Source organism: Phoxinus phoxinus (genome assembly GCF_949152265.1).
Source record: "Phoxinus phoxinus genome assembly, chromosome: 1".
NCBI classification, from domain to species: Eukaryota; Metazoa; Chordata; class Actinopteri; order Cypriniformes; family Leuciscidae; genus Phoxinus; species Phoxinus phoxinus.
The window spans coordinates 36,102,544-36,125,107 of NC_136876.1; the positions used below are offsets into that span (position 1 = coordinate 36,102,544).

Here is a 22,564-nt window from a genome sequence, read left to right on the forward strand (position 1 = left end):
TCGTTCAGTGAACAGTTCTTCATATTACACAAATACGTCAGCAGGTGGCGAAAAAGAGTGTATTCTGTGCTATGTCTCAAAGAATGTATTTGTTACAAAATAATTTCATTAAATTAATAAAGAAAGTCTAAATATGTCGTTCAGATGACCAACGCACAAGGTTTTCGTGCATTTCTGTCTTTCTTTCTTTCTTTTAATTGTTTGGTCAGACATTTACACATTGACATTCATAAATTTGGGATTATATTAAACGTTGAGTTATGTTCTGTATGTTAAATAAACAATCGTATGTGCGCACACCCATAACTGCGATTTACATCCGCTTTCTGCTGATCGCTGAATGAATCACATGGTAAATGACCGATCTTACAGGTGTTGTGCCGAATTTCGACCCCCACCAAATTATTACCCCCTACCATTGTTTTGTCTCAAAATGCAGAAGAAAATTTAAAATACACTCCATTATCAACAACATGAAGCGCATTACATTTTATGGAACTGCAGGGGGGTTGTGCAGTTTAATGAAAAGCTATTAGGCTAATTAAAATAAATAATTTGAAATAATTGATGTTTACTTGCATGTCATATGACCATTAACTGACATCAGAGAACTGTGAACTTTGATTATTTTTTTATTATTGATCTAACCTTTTACCTTAAAATCTTTACTTCAAGTAAAAATATTATACCAAAGAGGTTCAGATGACAAAACAAGTTGAGGTATCCCTCCCTGCATTGCATGTAAATATGAAATGGCGTGAATTTGTACATTTGGATGTTTTAAAGACAATAGCCTTGCAAAGACAGTAATAAGTGGTTAAATGACTCAGAGTGATAATTCATATAACTAATGTGTTCCAGTGATCACATGTGTGGATCTCTGTTTTCATTGATCAGCACATGACTTGTGGCTGGGTCTGTGTGTGCGATTCCACAAACCTGGAAAACCTTCTGAACTTATATAAGCAGTAGGCTTTATATGAATATTTGCGAGTGAGAATAACGTGATCATGTTATCAATAAAAAGGTTACTGTAGATTTCTGTAGTTTTTTATATAATCTAATTTACTTAACTTAATTTTTGTAACCTTCATGTAAACAGCTAATACTATATTCATTTATTAGTTAATATGTATATTAAGCTCATCTTGATTTTAAAGTTAGGAATAAACATACTTATAGCAACCTATACATTCTGATTTATTTGGTTCTTTACAATCTACTGTAAAAACTTTCGAAGAAAGAATAAAACCGAATAGCTGTAATTTTGTTCATCATAGAATACCATTTATTAATTTCAGTATGATTACATTTTACATTATCATAAATAAATAGGCACCAGTCATAGAACATGTAATTGTTTTGTGATGTTAAAGTAAAGAAAAGGGATTTATATAACAATTCTAAAGATTTGAAGCACTTAAATATAGAAGCTTTATTGTGTAAGAGTTGTACAAGCATTTCAATCAAAAGGTTGTATATTCTTTGCTTGGACTATTAGTAAAACATTAATCTGTCCATTTATGTCAATTACAATATATATAGGACAATTATGAATAGGATGAATTATAGAATAAGACAAATGACCAACCAAAAAAAAGTGTGATTTTAAACAGATTAAGAAGACTGGATTGTAATAATTCTATATATTTAGTCCATTGGAGAGTCTCATAGTTGCATTATTTGGTCAAATTCATGTGTGGCTGATTTGGGGTCAGTGTATAATCTCCACTTTGATGATGGTAAAAATGAGTACAAGTATGCTGAGTGAAACTGACCATCCACTGCGTCCAATTCCTTGAAAAACAACAACATAAAGTTATGATTTCTAATAGGCTTCAGCATTTTAAAACTTGTCGGGTTAGTTCAGTCAAAAAGGAAAATTCTGTCATTAATTTCTCACCTCATGTGATACCAAAACAATAAGACTTGTTTTACAAATGAAGATCTTTTAATGAAATCTGAGAGATTTCTGTCCCTCCACTGAAAGCCTATTCACCCTGAACTCTGATGCTTGAAAACGTTCATAAAGACATCTTATCTTAAAACGAACAGTTTATAAGAAACATGGTCACTTTATATGATGATTTAATTTAGGCTTTTATTCACATATAAACATTTCTGTCTGGAGGGACAGAAATCTCTCAGATTTAATTAAAAATATCTTTGTGTTTGGAACGACATGAGGGTGAGTAAATGATGGCAGGGTTTAAGTTTTTTTTTGACACCTCACCTGGAGCGCCTGAAGTGGTAGCAGCCGTGGTCGGGGTTATGTCTGCTTTTCCTCCAGTCAAACCGATACCCAGTTTGTCCAGCTCCGATTGGAACTGCTGTGAGATCCAGTTGCGCACGGCCGAATCAGTTTCATATGTTTTCAGATCCGCCAAATTGTTGCCAAGAAGACCCTTGACCTCTGACACATTGAGGCTCTGTAACATAAAACAAGTGGACGTCGTGATGAGGTGTATACATGATGAAAACAGAGGAAGAAATGACAAAATACAAAATGCTTTTCTTTGCTCACCGAGATCACGCTTGTATCCAGATTTTTGAAAGTGGACACGCTCATGCTGATATTATATGTTGTCAGATTCTTAATGTAACCTAGATCTGCACCACCTACAAAAAAAAAACAATAAAAGCTTAAAGTGAACTGATTGTTTGTCAATCTGTGTGCACACCAGAGCTGGTATTTTAAAAGTGGCATGACGATACGTCAAGGTGCATGTGCATTCGGTGGGATTAAATTGACAATTGAAGGGCTCACTTACCAAGAAAGGGTTCAACTAACTGGAAAACTGACAGAATTCCACCCTGGTTTGCAGGTATGGGAAATGCTTTGTTAGCAATGCTGAAGAGGGCCTTCTTGTTGTCAGGTAAACATGTAGACACATTCAAAGCATCGGCTTCCCTGTTATTGAGGATAATACAGAGAAATCTTGTGATTAAGCATTAAATGCAATACAGATATATAACTATGTATTGTCAGGAAATATATATATTCACACACACTACCATTCAAAAGTTTGGGATTCTGCAAGGATGCATTACATTCATCAAAAGTGACAGTACAGACATTTTAATGTTACAATAGATTTCTATTGTGAAGAATTGCTGTCCCCCCCCCTCCCCCCAATCTGTATTCACCAAACAATCCTGAAAAATTCAACATGGTTTCCACAAAAATATGAATCAACAGTTTTAAACATTGATGATAATAATAAATGTTTCTTGAGTGGCAAATCATCATATTAGACTGATCCTGATTCCTGAAGGATCATGTGACACTGAAGACTGGAGTAATGATTCTGAAAATTCAGCTTTGCATCACAGGAACAAATTACATTTTAAAATATTACAACAGTTACTTTGAATTGTAATAATATTTCATAATATTGCTGTTATATTGCTATATTTTGATCAAATAATTGCTGCCATGGTGAGCATAAGAGACTTCTTTCAAAAACATGAAGAAATCTAACTTAACCCCAAACTTTTGAAAAATAGCACGTGTGTGTGTGTGTATTAAGTACCAATAATAAACATTTAAGAGTACTACATCTGGCTTATGTCTTTACCGCATGCTTTGAGGCGATATAGTTGACAATGTCTTGGCATCCAGAGAGCAGAGATTTGGTCCTTGCACTACATTCAGCTCAGTGGCAGTCAGATTATTGTTAGCGATTAGGTATTTGGTAATGATTTGTTTGCTCTGGAAGATAAATTAATATATTAACACAAAACCATATAGTTGGCATCTGTAAAAGAAGTAAGATTCATCTGAAAATTCATGTCAAAATCTGCACCTTTGCAGAGGTCCAATCGCCATCGCTGGGATTCATCAGCGCAGCCAGAGTGTCGACTTTAGTGATGTTCCACTTGCTTATTTCAGTTTCTGTTGCGCTCCTGGACACTGACTTCAGCACCTGGACCTGATCCTCTGAAAGGCCATTTGGTGATATCTGATGGACAAGAGCAATGCATATACATCACAACTGTCCTGGAAATCCTGGATGATTTGATCAGATCTTAATATATGACATATTACCTCATTGAGTTTGTCCAGAATGATTCTCTGGAAGTCACTATCCACAATCTTTTCACACAGGCTAGCGAGGTTGTCCTTCACTACAGTAGCATTCAGACATTCGGTGAACTGCGACGCATCATATCCATAGGGGAAGGCTTCATCGCTGATGATAGCACTAGTGATATTGCCCTTGGTACAGGCAGCTTGAAACACAAGTGAACAAATTATTTAGGTGGCTATGTGGTAAAAAGTTACTCTATTATGGAAGCTTGTTTCCACCACAGAATAAAAAATAAAAAGGTAATTGAGACTTTTTATCACACAATTATGACTTTTTTCTGTGAGATATATATTGTGTGATATAAACTCGCAATTGCAAGAAAAAAAGTCATAATTGTGAGATAAAGTCACAATTACCTTTTTATTTTTTGTTCCGTGGTGGAAACAAGCTTTCATACTCTATTGTCTTTATTTTAAACATAAGAGTGGGCGCCATTTGTAACTTGAACCCGATCCCGATCAAATGATAATGCAAACTGGTGTTTGTTTGTTGGTATTATTGAAAGCATAAACTGGTTTCAAACACAAATCACGTAACCAATTACCGTACAATGGTAAATAGATTTACTGTTTACTGCACTTTGTTATTCTTCTAGTTATTTACCTATAGCAGCTAATAAATCTGAAATCTTGCACATTTACAGGAAATAGATTACTTTCACATTGAAAAACAAGGTGGATATGGAGTTTATCGAGCAATATCACACTCGCAATCGTCCTGTAGTGCTGAATCTCATTTCCAGAGGCTGAATCACAGCCATTTCATTCAGTATTCAGGACAACATTGTTTAATTGTAAAAAGATGAGAATATATATAAAAAAAGATGGCGTACCTGATCTCTTGGGTCTTCTGGGTATGATTGCATTAAAGAGTTTTTTCAGTAGAGGGTTTGGAGTGTTTCGTCCACGCACAAATTTAAAGAAGGTTTTGAAGAACTTGCTCAAATCACTCTGTTTAAAACAAGAGGGACATTTAAAAGATTACAGGTTTAGTCAGTGTTTACTGAAATCTGGTGTTTTCACCAATAATTACAAAGAAATGACAGGTAACATTGAATTAAATGTACAATTTTGGCTAAAACGGTATGTTCTTGTAAAACATAATCCAAGTTTTACTTAACAAATTTAGTTTTACAGTGAAGCTCAACTGTGTATGTTTTTCATATGTATTGTACCTCTTTTAATGTTCCCCACAATGTATTCGAGAAGTACAAGGGCAGAATTCCCAGATCACCAAGCGTTTTCTGATTCCAACTGCCTGGTGTTCTAAATAATACAATCATAATCTTTCATTACCAGCCAATCATAACCAGTGCACTTTTATTTATATATTTTTTTTACTAATGAACAGAATCAGGACTGAAAAAAATATTCTCTGCATATAATGATAAGTTGACTCCAAATCCTTTAATATCAAGATAACTTGCCCATATTTTGAATTTCCCTTCTGAAGAACAGATTCCACGGCTGATTTTTGTGCATCTGAGAGATCATTGCAGTTCTTCAAGTTCTCAAGGATTTCTGGGTCTGAGTTTGTAATGAAGTCACTGCCCGCAGCACATGCCAAGTTGCCCAGCACTGCCAAATCCGGTTTCTGGATGCTTTTAGTTCCTTGAATGCCCTGAATTGAATAATATGTAAATTTTTAATAAAAATATTAAATCATAATATCTTCAGGCCTTGACACACCAAGCCAACAATCGGACACCGTCGGGCCGTCGTTGAGCAAATTTTTGTTTTTTTGACAATTACACAACAGTGTTGGTGGATTTTCGGCTGATTGAGCATGTTGAATCTGCGGCTGAGCCCTTTGGTGAGAGAGATCACTCTGATTGGCTGTTTAGCTTAATGAACCAGTGCACACAAAAAGAAAAACAGAAGTGACGGTTTCACTTTTTGGAATGACTACTGCCATCTGCTGGTATGGAGAGTTATTTCCTCTCAACATGCTAGTTTGCAGTGTATTCAAGCACAACATTTTGACCTAGATGCAGGCTATCTGTCGGGTTTCGTCATTGTTCTCCGATGTCAGTTTGGTGTGTCTGGGCCTTAAATAATCAACATCATTGGACGATACTTACTAAGCAATTTAAAGCATTAGTCCACAAGATGTCCCTTCTTCCACTCAGCGTGCTTGAAAAGATTGAGAGATCTGATGCTCCGACCTCAGTAAAATATGCCTTGCAGATGGTTTTGTTGATCGTTTCATAACTGAGGAGGACAACAGACAACTTTAACAGAATAGTTCATTGAAAAATGTCTGAGCATTAATAAAATTACAGATAAAACTTACTTGGCGTACAGCAACATTTCAGGAGGATAGCTGGTAAAATCCACAATTGAATCCTTTTTAACAAGGTTGTACATGCAAGTCAGCTAGGAAAACAATTAGCAACAAAGCATGTTAATTTGCTCACGTTTTGACTAAGCTCAACTGAACACATTTTTGAATGCAGTTTTTGTCAGCTCTCACCTGAGTCTCACTCAGTACAACTTTAGGTCTGCCTGCTCTCCGTCGGCAGGCTTTGATCAGGCCTTTGGTTTTATCTTGGGAAAGTGCCTGTACACGCGAGCATGTAAATCCTTGCAAAACGTCCACTGATAGGCTGTAGAAAAGTCATGCATTTACCATTGTTACTTTCAAAGCATACTCATAATGTATTTTTGCATAAACCAGTTAAAAAAAAAGTTTGCAAAGATCCTTACTCATCAGGTTGGTCAAAAAGTTTCACAACAGTATCAAAGAACAGAACTGCCTAAAAATAACAATATGCCATTAGAATAAAAATAATATACATGTAAAAACTATATAATGGATATTTTTATTTTTGTAAGCTTGTAAGTACCTGTTCAGGTTTCCATTTCTTATTGTTAAACTTTTTCACAACTTCTACATCTAAAGTGGAGGGAATATTCACAAAGCTTCTTGGAATCTGAACAGCCAAATCATCGGGAATGTTTTTCACTAGGTCAGCTGGTGTCGAACTCACTTTGATTATCTAGAGATAGAAAAGACGTAAAAGTCCCAACTTTATATGGTTTGCACTCGAAATGTCTCTAAATACGCATGAATGTTGTTCGCATACCTGGGTCACAAAGGTCTTCTGAACAATATCTGGGGCACTCAGTATGTTTTTTACAAATGCAATATTTGTAGATGTAGCAAGAATTTCTTGCGGCTGAATTAATGTCAGGAATGTTGAAGGAATCCCTCCAATCAGGGATCCAATATTCAGCAAGCTGCTGGAACTGTTGAACTGCAGAAAGTACAAACGTTTATTTATTTTGTAGGATTTTGAGGTTTTGTTGAAGAGGCTATCTTGAAGAAAAAAAATGCTTAAATGTATCATAAAATATCCTATGTAATGGAATTTTTAATCTTTCCTAATGATTTAACAGATTAATGCTGTATGTTCTCTGTCTGTATTCTGAGTTTCCTGATGTAACGTTGGTTCAGCTGGAGGGAGGTGTGAGCCCGAGAATGATCTGTATCTTAAGTTTCCATGCTGGGGGAAGATGTTCCTTCTTGTGTAAACGGTGGGGGTTGATAGATTCCCTTGCATTATAAAGTAGCAGGCCAAGCTCTCTTGAGGAGAAGTCCCAGTATCTGTCTGTCTCTGACTCTGGCCTGCAGCCTGGCTGCAAGGCTGGGGTCAGGGAACCATTTCTTGCATGAATAAATTACTTTTCTTTTTAAATACAATTTGGATCTTGACGTCTCTTTTGCCGTGATGCAATTTTTGTTTAAGTAATTGTTTTTTGCCACAACATCCTACTATATCAAGAATGTTCAAATGGTAATTTCAACAACTTTTAAGGGAAGTTTCTTCCATTGGAGACTTAAATATTACCTGATACGATCCACTGAGAAGCACTTTTATGATTGCCTGGGCTTGTCCAAAGCTCCATCCAGACACATTGCTCAGTGTTGAGAGCCCACTGATAAGAACCGATGGAGGTGCTGAGTTCAATTGTACAGTTGTTAAGCCAACGACTTCATTTCCCAAGTTGCTAATAGCATTAGCATTTATGGTTTTGATGTTTCCCGCAAGGGTTGTAGATATCTGAAGACGTGTAAAAGGAATATCAGTCAGTTACAACACAGTTACATGAAGAAATGACTTGACTTTGGGTTTTAATGGAATACTTACTGCAGGATCCACATTGGAGCAAGATGTCTTAAAGTTTTCAAGAATAATATTAGTTTGATTCTCGTTTAGTGCTGCAAAGGTTGGTACTGGGGCATCGCACTGCAAAACTGAAGGCAAGCTAGAGCACAGAGAACATGGTTAAAGCTTTGACAACTGAACTCGGAGAACGCTCTGAGACTTTGATCGGGTCTCCGTTCAAACTTACTCAAACAAACTAAAGCTGGGGTTTTGCAGAAAGATGAGTTCAGTGTAGCGGCTGAGCACATTCTTTGGAAGTGTCTTTTGATTGAACAGTTTTATGTTTTCAGGGTTCACAGCGAAGGTTTTTATCTGCAAACAACAAAATGGGACAGAAATAACGCAATATGTATTCATTCGCTTTCACCAGTATAATAATGTCACACAAACCATGGTCTGATGATAAATTAAGTATTGATGGTCTATCTATGTGAACAAGTGGATATAGTTCATACCGTGCTCTCAGAACCAAAAGAGTAGAGATCGTCCAGACTCAGGAAAGTTATGAATATACCAATGTGGTTTACAAACCACGCCGTTGAGTTAAGTGTTGCGTCAGAGAGGTTGTAGCATTTTGGGGCAGAGGCTGAAATGTATGAAAATAAATCAACATCTTGTTATTGTCTATTATATACATATTACAGTGAAACAAGTTATATTGTGAAATAGTATTAAAAGATACTTTAATGAATAGAGTTATTCATTTATTTGAAATAAAAATATTTTTCAATATTATAAATGTCTTTGGGTCAATTTAATGAATCTTTTGGGATTTATTTTAATATATATATATATATATACTTAAGAAAAGAACAATTTTGAAAATAATTTTTGAAGAGAAAAAAAGACTAATTCACCTGATTTCAGATAGGTCTTAATGGTGGTGGTGTACACATCTGCACTGGAAATCTGGGAACCATTATAGGTGAAATTGTACCCTAAAACATTGACTCTAGAAGAACAGAGAAAGCACTTAATACAATGTTACAGAAGACTTTGCATACAAACTTCTGAGCAAACAAATTTGACTGTAGCCATTTGCACCCACATTTTCCTGTATGACAGGCAAGATGCATTCAGTGTGTCTTTTGACCCTAGTATATCTTTGTTCAGGAACTTCAAGTAGAGCCTCAATCTACGGTTAAACCACACATCAATGTCCGTCTGATTGTCACTTGTCAGTGCCAGAGGCCAGACACAGGGAAGGATGGCGCTTTTAAGATTATCTGGAACATCTTCCTGCAAAAACGAAGAAAGCAATTACAACGATGAACTGAAATATTATTATATGCAAGTGTCCCTACATAAAATGTGTTTTGTACATTGTAATATGTGCAAATAAAGCAAAACTCACGGTGTCCAAGAACTCAGGGGTTCTGACAAAGTTGTTAAAGATGACACAGATTTGTGAATTATTGTTCACCACTGCCAGCTGTTTGAGGTAGGTTCCCAGCTCAGAAGGTGATACAGAGTTTACGAGCTGAAATACATGAATAATACACAAGTTAGAGTTACATCATCTACGTTGAGCATCAGAACTGTAGAGTTGATATGGAGCGTACCGCAGATATCCGAGGTTGTGGTATCAGAGAGAGGAAGATGGTCAGATTTGGAAGCGGCCCAAAGCCGAACAGGCTTTCGTTTAGGAACGTGATAAAGCTGTTGTTTGTGTAGCACCTCAGAGGCTGTGGCCCTGCAAGAAAAAACAACATCAAATGGTGTATCGTATCCGATGTTACGTGAATAAAACAAGATACTGATAAAATAAATAGGTAACACTTTACAATAAGGTTCATTAGTTAATGTATTAACTAACATGAACTAACCATGAGCAATACATTTGTTACTGTATTTATTAATCTTTGTTAACGTTAGTTAATAGAAATACTGCTGTTCATTGTTTGTTCATGTTAGTTCACAGTGCATGAACTAATGTGCACAAGATTTTAATAATGTATTAGTAAATGTTGAAATTAACATTAACAAAGATGAATAAATGCTGTATATGTGCAATTCATTATTAGTTCATGTTAACTAATGTAGTTAACTAATGTTAACTAACGAACCTTATTGTAAAGTGTTACCAATAAATAAAATAATGTCTAAATATTATAGTATAAAATTATATATAATATTTTTTTATATTTATAAAACTACTAAGTTTTTTTAGTTTTTAGTTTTTTTTTAGTTGTATCATCACACAGGGACAAAGGAATTTATTTTTAAATGACTTTTATGTGATGTTTAATGAAGAAATACCTCTGAAGGACTGAATAATGCTGGTGTAGATCGCATTTTTGGTATTATTGGGTATTGAAGATTCTGAGTTTAACAGATTCAGTCTGTAAAGTGAAAATAAACAGTGTATAATGTCTTCTCTCAACATGTTCCAATGTATACTCACATAAATGCAATGTACAGATCCAAAAATGGCTTTTAAGTCCTTTGTTCTTACGCAGATTGAGTGATATTGCAGTCCCTTGTGCTGAGGATGGTAAAAAACTGAGGCACGATGCTTTCTGAAAGGTTGGCTAACAGAGGTTTTAGTCTAGTCTGGAACCAGTCTAGAACGTCCTTATTAGTGACATTTATATTAGACAGGTTGGCTCTGTCAAATATCTGTTTTATCAGTGCTGCATTTACATCTGGTGTGAGGTGGACGTCCTGGACAGGAGACAATAATATCATTGCACCATTAGCATAGTTATACTCTGTTTAAAAAAAAAAAAAAAGTTTTATTAACATGAACATTGTTTTCACACCTTCACTTTCAGGGAAAGGAGGTCAAAGAAAGCAGAGAGCTGGCAATCTTTAACAAGCTGCGTGACATTGTTGACACTTGGAGGATCCTTAAGCGCACCAGGAGTGACTGAAAACTCAACTAGTTGTATTAGACCCAAAAGAGGTAGAACGTCCACCTAAATTGACAAACAAATTGACCGTCACAATGGTTGTTGTTTTTTTACCATGAGGAATTTTGCATAAATTCCAACATTTAACACTCACCGCTGTGAAGTTTCTGTTCAGTTCCCCAAGCTCTTTTAGGGTAGCTGACTGAACGAACGGCCCAAAGTTTCTGTTGACCCACTGCGTACTGTTGGTTGAATTTCTAAGGCATCCGGGATCTAATGGAGCCACAATAACTTTTTCAGTATTTATTTATTTTACATGTACAAACAATTACATTGGACGAACCATATGCATTTGTTTAAGTGTTATGATTCATTATATTAGTTTAATGTAAACCAAAAATGAGTAAGTTGTCTAAACTTACACTTAAATGGGCCATGACACAATATTTGTGCAAATGATTTCATATTGTGAACGTTTGCATACTTTTACGTTGAATTCAAAGAGGGTTAAAATATTTCAAACCAACCGCCACGGTCATTGCGAGAGAGGAAAGCTTTCATGAACTCTTTGTAGACCAGATCCTGTCTTTGAGTGTTATTAGATTGCAGTGAATTGCAAACGTCTTGTCCATCTCGTAGAGGAGCATTCACAAAAGCCTCAGTGCTGAAAGATAACAAACACCGTATTTAATTTTATATGTTAGTATCTGAAAATTACATTGTCACTTTATACAATGTAACTAAGACCAACTTACATTGTGCTGTAGCTTTCACAGGTGAAGTTTTTGTTGCTGAGACAGGACAGGACTCTTTGAGATACTGATGGTAAGAAGGGCTTTAGTCGCCCCTGAAACCATGAGCGAATGAAGACAGGATCTGTCAGTCTCTGAGGACTAAAGCGATCGACCCGGACGTCAACAAGCGCATCCAGAGCATCAGACAAAGACACATTGCTGGGACTCATTGTCTGGAAAATAAACATTTTAGATATCACATTAAATATGACATAACATAACATAATATTTTTGGTAACTTTCTTTTAATATTTTATATATACATTGCATTTCAAAAGTCTGGGGTAAGTAAGATAAGATTTTCTTTAAAAATATCTACTTTTATTCAACAAGGACACATTAAATTGAGCAAAAGTGACAGTAAATACATTTATAATGTTAGAAAATATTCGTCAAACGAATGCTATTTGATCACAGTTTCCACAAAAATATTAAGCAGCACATCTGTTTTCAACATTATTAATAATCAGAAATGTTTCTTAAGCATAAAATCAGCATATTAGAATGATTTCTGGAGGATCATGTGACACTGAAGACGAGTAATAATGATGAGTATAATGGTGAGCATAAGAGACTTCTTTCCAAATTATTATAAAATCTTACTTACCCCAGACTTTTGACCAGTAGTGTGATATTTAAAAAATAGGCTTATTACCATGTTGGAAAATTTCAGCAGTGCATCATCAAGGTTTGTGCTGGTCTTGGTGAAGAAAAGCTTCCAGGTCTCTTTTCCCACATTGCCGGACTGTCTGCAAGCCAACACGTCGGCCACTTGTTGAGAGTTTAACCGTGACAACTGATGACACAAATGAGCTTTTATTAAAACTAAATCAATGACTAAAAAGATAAGTGTTTTTCTTTTGTGCAATATTACCGTTGGTAGACAGGCAAACTGCAACACAGTGAAGTTGCACGGATTCAGTGGGCCTGTTGCATTTGGAGCCGTTACGTTCAAGAACTGATCCAAAGCAGAGCTGCAAACCAGAAGAACATGCAACATGTATTACAGACCATTGTGTCCTCAGTGCTTTGACTCATTTGAGTGCAGACAGAAAAGCTCACCTGTTGACACTTGCACAGATGGACAACTCTGGAAAAGGACAAGACAACAAAGACTTTGAGTTTTAGAAATATCACTGACATCTCAAATCAAGTAGGATATAATCAGTCACTTACCATTTACAGGAGTTGTTGTGCACTGCAAGAGTGAGAACAAATGTTGCGTTACAATTGATTTTTCATTGAAACATAAAAACAGACACAGTCTACTGAACATGAAATGTTTCTTTTTGTTCATCAGTACTTACTTGACTCGCTCTCTCAATGCAATCTGGAGGGAAATAAAACACAATTCACACTTTAATTCGAAAGAATTTTGCATTCAGGTATTTTGATGTGATCAACGTATTTAGGAGCAAGTGTTATTACTGGATTCTGCCTCACCATCGGGAGGAATCATCATCACCGAGTCTCTGATCGTCAGCAGGGCTTCAGACTGGTTAGGAGCGACTGATAATAATGTCTGGTCCATCTTGTCAAAGCTGATTCACAGAGAAAAGACAAAACAAACGTGATCTTATTCAATACCAATACATCCAGATCACTATTAGTTTTGGTTTTTAAAAGTCACTTACAAGATTTTGTAGTTTTCACAACTGAAGTTTGCCTGCAAAAGAGACAAAAGAGAAAACATTACATTGTTGGACAGGAACAAAATGGATAATAAAGGTGATACATAAACCAACAACATCAATAATAGTAATAATAATAATTTTGTTTGAAATATTTTAAAACAATATTATTAAAAACATTAACAATAATTGTTCCTGTTTTTAAAACAACATTCATTATTATTATTACAATGTTTAAAAAAAGTAATACATAATAACAATAATTAATATTATTATTAAATGAAGTATTTCTACACAGGTTACATCTAAATTGTGGCATTATGCACCTTTCTGGCCTGAGTCCGAAGAGAGGGGAGGAAGTTGTTTAGTTTGTCTCTGTTAGGGGCTTGAAGAAGGAAGTCAAAGACTCTTGTGAGGATGATCGTTCGGTCTGCTGGTGAAGCAGGAGGACTGAACACCAGTTCATCCAGTTGCTCCAGTGTGAGAAAAGGAAGCACTTCCACCTGCAGATGACATGAGACACAAACTTCACTGACACACATTTCCAGGGCTTTTATAGATGTGTTCAGTCAGACTTTACTCGAATCATCACTGACAGCAAAAACGTTTGACTCACAGCTGAAAAATTGCGGCTCAATTTTGAAACAACTTGAAGCTGTGCATATTGAAAGAAACTGCCAAAGTTTCGCTGGATGAAGTCCAAACTGTTGTTAAATGGCAACGTGCAATCGACACCTGAAACGACAACATGAACAACTTTGTTCATTACTGGTCATTTATATGTCCTGTAAAGTATTATGTGTCAAATTAAATAATGAATAGTCTAACATTACTCTTAATGTGTCAGTTAAATTGAATGATAAATAACATCTACTTGTGTTTTGACGTTGTGACAGGAAAGGAAGAATGACGTCGCTGAGGACCCATCTCTGTGTTGCAGTGTTCATCAATCCAGAATTATTATTTAGCTCCACAAAACTGCAGAAATAAAACAGTTAGAGATGTAAGAGGATAGCGATTACAAAAGTATTTTTGACAAGCACATTTCTCAGGGGCAGCACTAGATCCTTTTTACAAGTCCCGGTGAAATACTGCGGTTCCCTAGTAAAATATTATGTCAATGGAGATTACCGTTCACTGACCTGAGAATAATTTTCATAGATAAAATTATGTCATGTGTGTTTTCCATCAGCTGTTTATAATGAGTACTACTGTTGCCAGATTTGCAAATTAATTAAATCAATTTGATTCACTCAGTTCACTCACAAACTGAATCAGTTTTAGCCACACCGAAATAGTAATAAGATATTTTAGAAGGCAGAAATCAAGCAATACCTTGTTTGTAATAGGTTCATTTAATAATCATTTCTGTCGTCACTATTGCTATTATCTTTTTTGTTATTTTTTTTTATTAGGTTTTTATTTATATTCATTATTTAAAATGTTGGTTTCTGGATCCGCATTCAAGCAGGATTTGAGATTTAACTTATCGTCTGCAAATATCGTCTGGTTTGTGATAAGATGAACGATAAGCCTAATGAACAGATATCATATTTCAGATATCAGTTGAACGGAATGTGAGGAACATACAGCGCGTTGTAGGCCTGACAGCTGAAGCTACGGGTGGCGAGGCAAGACAGGAACTCTCTTGATATTTTGGGCAGCAGAGGCTTCATCTTGATTTGGAACCAGAATCTCATGAACTCCACATCTCCAAGATTATCAGATGTGAAGCTTTCAGCTGGAAGTTCAGCAAACAAGGCTGTGAGGTTGCTCTGAGATGAGTTTGTTGCCTGAATAAAAAATAAACGTCTTGTCAAAAAAGGCAGTCCTTTGAATATAACACACACACACACAATTTTTATTTGTATCCTTACGGATTGCTCCATCTGTGTCTGCAGTGGTCTGGAGAGTTCAGTGATCAGAAGTCGCAGGTTATCCTCAGTGAAGCTCAGATTTGATTGAGCAACACAATTAATCGCCTTTGCCAGACTCTCTCCAGTCTGCGATATCTGCAAATGACCAGAAAGTAGCTTTATACCAAAACTGAAGTCCGCTGATATGTGGGCTGTAAATCTGTTTGAGATATTTGCTGTACTAGGCGTTCCAGTGCGAACAACAAAAACAACATTGTTCGGTAGTTTATTTTTCACATTCTCTAGATTTGTGACATTGTTGGACCTGATCAGGGTGTGGATAACACAGGGTGTGGTATATGCATAAGAATGAAAACTTGTGGTTTATGAAAGACTCACAAGACAGGAACTATTATAGCTGGAGACTTTACAAATGTCGACAGGATCTGCAATTTGAGGTTCTGGAGCACTGAAAATGTATAAAGAGCACAGCATTAGTTGAAACAAATACTGTACAAATACTATGTTGGTATCCTGTGTAGCCTTTTAAAGTGGTCAAAAATATTCTGCAATCATTTTAAACTTTTACCTCCTGTTTCTTCTGAGTGCTCTAATTTAATAATGCAGACAGAAGTGCTACTCACAGAACAAAGCTGGATATTGTTGTGACGTCGCCAGGCAAAGTCTGGTTAGTTTGCAGATATTTCTTCATCACAGGAATAACCACAATCTGGAACCATGCACTGACGTCACTGATGTTAAAAGTATCTATTACGGTTTGGTTGGAGTCAAAGCTCATCGTCCAGTTCACCAGAAGACTTATCGTATTGTTTCTGATGCTTATATCTGTCTGAAAGAGAACAAACCCAGAAAATCAGTCAAACAGGCGTATACATATTAGGGCAATTAAGTTAAAGGCATCTTAAAAATGTGATGCTCCTGGCACAAGCAAAACTGAGAGGCAATTAATAGGATTATTAGGTGATGTATATAATGGTATGGAAATAAAATAAACATTATATTGACTCTAAAGCCACCTTTTTTAACGTCTATTCCTTGGTTTCATCTGCCACAATAATGTAATGTCTTTGAATTATTCATTTGGGAGTATTTATTTAATAGCGAATCTTTACACAGATAATTTGATTAATCATTCGCCATTTCAAACTATTCATATGTTCAAAAATCTAAGGACTGACATCACACACACACACACACTTACTGTCGGAGCAATGGTCGCACATGATCTGATGAATCTTCCCAGTGGTCTCAAATATTCCTGGAAGTCTGTGAGATTCTGCACAGATGTGACAAGAATTAGCACCATCTTCTTCATTCATGTTTCATCACTGGACGTCATAATCATATACAAAACTCTTATCTAACCTTGTTCAATCCAACTGAAGTGACATTGGTAATGTCAAGTGTTAGGTTTGTGAGCGGCAGCAGGAAACTCTGGATGGTCTTACTGATGGCATCAATATTTAGACTAACGTTAGCAGTTGTATTCAACTGAAAGATCAGCTCAGCTTTCTGCTCTGGACTGAGTTTATCTACGACATCCAGCTGCAAAGAAACACAAAGATTCAAATGTATGACCTCAGCAGTAAAGACCAATAACATTCAGTTTATTCTAAACGTCTAAACCTCGTCTGCCTCTTGATTAAAATCAAGTTTTTAATGTTGTCTTATACGACAATTCACCATGACGTCACAACAGTAATAGACGTTCTTCCGGGTGGAAGAGTTCCTATGGCAACGCTAGTAAATTCGCCTTTGGTTAAGCCACACCCTACAACCTAGATTGACCAATCACACCGCAGCCAAGAACGAGCTCCAACAGAGGTCCGACACTTTTTCACAGCGCTTCATTGACTTTAACACAGGCGTCTCATATTTTTGGTCTTGGCAGGCAATTCACCTTTGGCTAAGCCCCGCCCCCCTTAGTTACTGTTGCTACCTCCGACAACTTCATCTGGGCTCTGGTTTGGTATCAACATGGCTTATGCTGTGACAGCTCTTCCTGCTGAAATTTTATAAAGCAGCAAATAAAGTGTCCGATAGAAGTAGGCAAAAGGGGCTCAGTGTGCGTTCGAAGGCTATATTCAAGACATACCGGTGAAACGCAAGCAACAACAAGGCATCCAAATAGAGGCAAAAGCATAACGGTCACAGTTAAAAAATGAACCACCGCATATCCTAATGGAGACGGAGGCTGGGACTAACAATATCAGGAGAAACACTGTTCATGCAAAGCTGGGTAGGTCTCTTCACTTCTATAATCGTTATTACAAAGCAAACGGACTACGCGAGTATAAAGTTGTATTTATTAGCAGCGTGTGCTAGCGTATCAACAATTAGGGCAGAGAACCGAAATCATAACCTAACCAGCATAAACCTGTCTAACTAGCATAACTTCACAGTAAGGTTAAAAGCAAAAATAGAGCACACAAAAGTGTGCTTGTTGATCTTGAGGGGTTTCGCTGACTGAGGACGTCCACACAGTTTAATCCAAAGACGACACTTGTCAGTATTTGACTTCGGTTTTGGGAAGGGGAAAAACGGACACCCCCCTCCAACCTCTCTGGGAAACGCGTATCTGTGTTACAAATGCCCCAGGCACAACGTTTAACCATATTTTTGATAAAACTACGACGGTAATAGCCTGCCGAGACCAAAAATATGAGATGCCTGTGTTAAAGTCAATGGAGCGCTGTGAAAAAGTGTCGGACCCTCTGTGGAAGCTCGTTCTTGGCTGCGCTGTGATTGGTCAATCTACATTCTAGGGTGTGGCTTAGCCAAAGGCGAATTACCGTTGTAGTTTTATCAAAAATATGTTTAAACGTTGTGCCTGGGGCATTTGTAACACAGACACGCGTTTCCCAGAGAGGTTGGAGGGGGGTGTCCTTTTTTCCCCTTCCCAAAACCGAAGTCAAATCCTGACAAGTGTCGGTTTTGGATTAAACTGTGTGGACGTCCTCAGTCAGCTAAACCCCTCGAGGATCAACAAGCATACTTTTGTGTGAGATAAATTTAGCTTTTAACCTTACTGTGAAGTTATACTAGTTAGACAGGTTTATGCTGGTTAGGTTATGATTTCGGTTCTCTACCCTAATTGTTGATACGCTAGCACACGCTGCTAATAAATACAACTTTATACTCGCGTAGTCCGTTTGCTTTGTAATAACGATTATAGAAGTGAATAGAGACCGACCCAGCTTTGAATGAACAGTGTTGCTCCTGATATTGTTAGTCTCAGCCTCCGTCTCGATTACCGGTAGTAGCCTATGCGGTGGTACATTTTTTGACTGTGACTGTTATGCTTTTGCCTCTATTTGGATGCCTTGTTGTTGTTTGCGTTTCACCGGTATGTCTTGAATATAGCCTTCGAACGCATACTCAGCCCCTTTTGCCTACTTCTATCGGACACTTTAATATCTGCTTTATACAAGTTTGATAAAATTTCAGCTGGAAGAGCTGTCACAGCATAAGCCATGTTGTTGATACCAAACCAGAGCCCAGATGAAGTTGTCGGACGTAGCAACAGTATAAGGGGGGCGGGGCTTAGCCGAAGGGAGACCCACCGCCGGCAGTAAAAAATAAATAAATAAATAAATATAATGCGTTTTTTATCATAATAACAACTGTATTTAATTATATAAGTAAATAAATATGTAATATAGTAGACCTACACATAATTAGCAAAATACTCTCAATAGCTCTTTTTTCTAGCCAAAATAACGTGCTATATATCATGGATGGTCATTAAACGGCTTTCCTGAAGTAAATGTTATGTGACATAATTGTTCTCCAGCTGTTATATTGACCTCTTTGCGCGGTTGAAAAACACTGATTGGACGATATGAGGAATATACATTTCGGTATTTGCGTGAATGGATGTGTGGCGTGAGAGCGTATGGGGGAGGATATCTAGGCTATAGGCCTATCTAGCATTTAAACATATTAATTGTCAGAACGTCGTCTCTCAGTTGCGTAACAACCCTGTCGCGTTGTTACAATGTTGCGAGCACGTAGACAAAGCCATAGCTGAAATGCAACTTGCCACAGACGTTGCCACAACGCAAATGTGTTTGCTGGGTACAGGCTGTTGCTAAGTCTACAATTCTATATTGTTACAATGTTGCGAGGACGTATACAGCGACGTTGCCATAGCAGAGATGCAACGTCCCACAGAAGTTGCCACAACTTAAATGTGTTTGCTGGGTTACCATTATGATACATCGACTTGTGTAGAGGACCCTTTATAATCCTCTCGTCCTCCTCTTCTATTTCCGACTAAACTTCTTGCTCGATCATTTTCGTTAATCCAGAAAGGATTTGATTCTAATGTTTTTCTCGTTCCTCAGCTGGAATTTGTGTGCTTGTGTGTGTGTGTGTGTGTGTGTGTGTGTGAAAGTGATTCTAAATATATATTCTACCACTGTGCCGTTATATAGGCTATATATATATATTTTTTTTTTCTTTTCTTTTTTCTTTACCATTATAATTACTGTCTTTGGAGTGAACAGGCTTTAATGCTATGATTCAACTGCTCAGTTGTATCTACTTACCCCATTAAAGTCAGTTTTCAGAGCTTTGAAATCTCCCAGACTTGCACTAGCAGAGAATCTTTGGAAGTTCTGCATAAACCAGTCCATGGTGCTGTTTGCACTTTTCACACATCCAGCTTTAAAACAAACTCAAAGTCAGCAAACTCATAGCCAGAACCTCGCCTTTTAACTGTAGCCTATAGCTGGCATCTAAAAAAGTATATATTAGGCTATTGCACAAAATACAGTAGGCCTACCGTCAGATGTATTTCTTGCCAGAAAAGGTTTTATGAAGTTCTGATACACCATCCTTTGTCTTTCAGGGCCGATTTGCGAGCTTAGATCCTGTACCCTGTAAAATGTCAATTAAGTTGATTTTCTTCGTCACCAAATAGATAAAATATCTGAGAATATTAGCATGATTTATGTAGCCTAGGGATATACACACAGTGCATGGAAGCTCTGGCAGGTGAGGTTGCTTTGACTCAGGCAGGAGAGACTCTCTCTGGACAGAGACGACAGGTATGGACTGAGCTTCACTTGGAACCAGAGCCTGGCAAAACCCACATCACTCAGTGCTCCCACTATTGACCCATTGGACCTGGCGTTATTGATGGAGCTCACCACAAGACTAATGTCAAGTTTAGATCTCTGTTTGGATGATTAAAAAGGCACTGGATAGGTGACTTCATTTTAACAAGCAGTTTTAATATGTTTGAAATATGTTGATATTCAGATTTACTGTACCAGCAATGTGTACAAATCAAAGGCAGAGTCAGCAAATGCTTTGAGATTATTGAGATTCCCCTGCGATACGCCTGAAAGTTGTATCCCTGAACAGGTGAGGATGTTGTTGAGCGTTCCATTTGAGAACTGCAAGAGGAATGGGGAAACAAGTGAGGAATGATTCACATAATATGGAAACTTAATATTGCCCACATTATATTGCATCAAAAGATAAAAACTCACTGAAGAGCATGTTGAACCAGTATTAGAAACGGTGCCTGTAAAAATAAATACATAAAAAAATACATATGAAGGGGGAAATGTAGCCTATGTAAGAAAAGAGTTCACTGGAATATTCAGTTTTGTGGCAAAAAATTATTCAAAACGCACCATTTTGAAAGTTCACCACACACTGAAGAAACAGAAAAAAAATCAAATCCATAAAACTGTTCATTGTTAATGGTAAATCACAATCGAGCAAGTTTTCTTTTTATCAAAGTTAGTGTGCAAAACAGTCATTTATAATTTCAATCAAGCAAAACTTGGAAAATGATTGAATAAATATTTACCAAGGATACAATTTTAATTGATTCTAACATTTAACAAGTATCATCCACAAAATAGTGTTGTGCAGAAAGTGCTAAATACCTCTCCGTTTATCAGTGTGACGAATCCTATAAAAGAGACAGTGTGACTCATGAACATGTCTCTTTAAAGATATATATATATATTTGAAAAAAATTCTCGCACTGGTGAATAAGATCATAAAAAAAAAACAGCTCCTCTTACCTAAAGCAAACAGCACAGAAAGCTGGAAGTTTGCCATTTTCACACCGACACCCCAGATCTTAAACAAATACAATGCAACAATGGCATTATTTCAAACAAACTGAACTTGCATTGGAAAAAGTTGCATTACGATCAATGTGATGAATAATTATCATCTTCTTTATTCTAAATATAATGTATTTTTTTAAACACAGGAATGTGAGGAGGACACAAGCACTTACCTTTAGCAGGAGTATCTGTGTGTGTGTGACAGTCAGCAGCCTAGCAGGTCCACTATTAACTGAGGTATCAAAAGGGTGTGGGACAATTTACCCACGTCAGCAAATGCAAAACAAGACCAACAACTACTTCTTTGAAATGGGGAAAACAAGATGCATGATTACATTCCTTGGGTATCAAATATACAAAAAAAAAAAAAGTCTCCTTTAACTGTTAACTGAGATTCATCAATTATACACAGTATATGTTTTTTTAGAAGAGCAATGTTTTCTTTGGAAATTAATCGGACGCCCTTTAATCAGAATCTTTAACTATGTACTAACATTTAAATGGATAAAATGCACTTATTGTGTATACATGTTTTTTTTTTTACACTGTATTATATTGTTTAATTACAGCTGTAATTTCTGTAATTAGGTCTATAATTACACTGTTGACACTTGGATATAGTCAAATATCATGGATACAGTGCTCATACAAATTTAACTTTTGATTTTAATAATGCACGAGTAAATGTTAAAAAAATAGCATGAACTGAGAATAATACATAAAGTATGTTTCCTTTATAGTTCATGTTAACTAATGGTTTTACCAATAAAATAAACATAAACAATTCTGGTTTGGACATTGCCGACATAATTGTGAATGTTTCGTTGTTTAAAACATTATGTTTAAAACATTAACACGCAGTGTAATGCCTTTTGAGGTCATCTACTGCAACACGAATATTCTTAACAGGTCAATCCTAGACATTTACAGTAGCTAATAAAACAACTGAACCCTGCTTTGCATCAGTATACACAATGCATAATTACATGAAGTACTCTATTAAATGTGTATTTGTATGCGGTTTAATTTTAATTTGACACTTATAGACACAATGGCATC

The 22,564-nt window shown here is 36.5% G+C and overlaps 1 protein-coding gene across 1 annotated transcript; it reads right to left on the reverse strand.

Moving 5' to 3' along the window:
• Positions 1 to 1,257: 1,257 nt before the first annotated feature.
• Positions 1,258 to 21,724, reverse strand: mslna (mesothelin a). Its single transcript, XM_079625959.1, has 55 exons — positions 21,679 to 21,724; positions 21,458 to 21,515; positions 21,317 to 21,342; positions 21,059 to 21,080; positions 20,912 to 20,946; positions 20,690 to 20,815; positions 20,391 to 20,593; positions 20,200 to 20,294; positions 19,964 to 20,079; positions 16,779 to 16,958; positions 16,615 to 16,689; positions 16,037 to 16,242; positions 15,792 to 15,861; positions 15,414 to 15,548; positions 15,127 to 15,329; positions 14,411 to 14,514; positions 14,153 to 14,271; positions 13,863 to 14,039; positions 13,540 to 13,571; positions 13,349 to 13,446; positions 13,213 to 13,235; positions 13,082 to 13,103; positions 12,968 to 12,995; positions 12,780 to 12,879; positions 12,561 to 12,701; positions 11,867 to 12,078; positions 11,639 to 11,775; positions 11,266 to 11,384; positions 11,022 to 11,177; positions 10,715 to 10,923; positions 10,519 to 10,601; positions 9,822 to 9,952; positions 9,614 to 9,739; positions 9,308 to 9,498; positions 9,117 to 9,211; positions 8,715 to 8,845; positions 8,447 to 8,571; positions 8,242 to 8,359; positions 7,942 to 8,154; positions 7,177 to 7,347; positions 6,937 to 7,089; positions 6,797 to 6,846; positions 6,564 to 6,696; positions 6,384 to 6,466; positions 6,172 to 6,301; positions 5,518 to 5,711; positions 5,266 to 5,356; positions 4,924 to 5,041; positions 4,049 to 4,233; positions 3,807 to 3,962; positions 3,579 to 3,712; positions 2,772 to 2,911; positions 2,525 to 2,619; positions 2,234 to 2,429; positions 1,258 to 1,797 (listed from the first exon to the last, which is right to left on the reverse strand). The coding sequence occupies exons 2-55, from the start codon at positions 21,492 to 21,494 to the stop codon at positions 1,715 to 1,717; spliced, it is 6,531 nt and encodes a 2,176-aa protein (XP_079482085.1). The 5' UTR covers positions 21,495 to 21,515; positions 21,679 to 21,724; the 3' UTR covers positions 1,258 to 1,714.
• Between the last annotated feature and the right edge of the window lie 840 nt (positions 21,725 to 22,564).

What these genes read in the sequence shown, in the direction of transcription:
- mslna (XM_079625959.1), bottom strand. Translation starts at nt 21,494, where the DNA reads ATGGCAAACTTCCAGCTTTCTGTGCTGTTTGCTTTAG. An exon ending in ATCTGTGCAAGTGTCAACAG is followed by an intron (nt 12,880 to 12,967) that starts GTGAGCTTTTCT and finishes TCTGGTTTGCAG; the next exon opens with CTCTGCTTTGGATCAGTTCT. An exon ending in GCGATTGGACCTCTGCAAAG is followed by an intron (nt 3,713 to 3,806) that starts GTGCAGATTTTG and finishes TTTATCTTCCAG; the next exon opens with AGCAAACAAATCATTACCAA.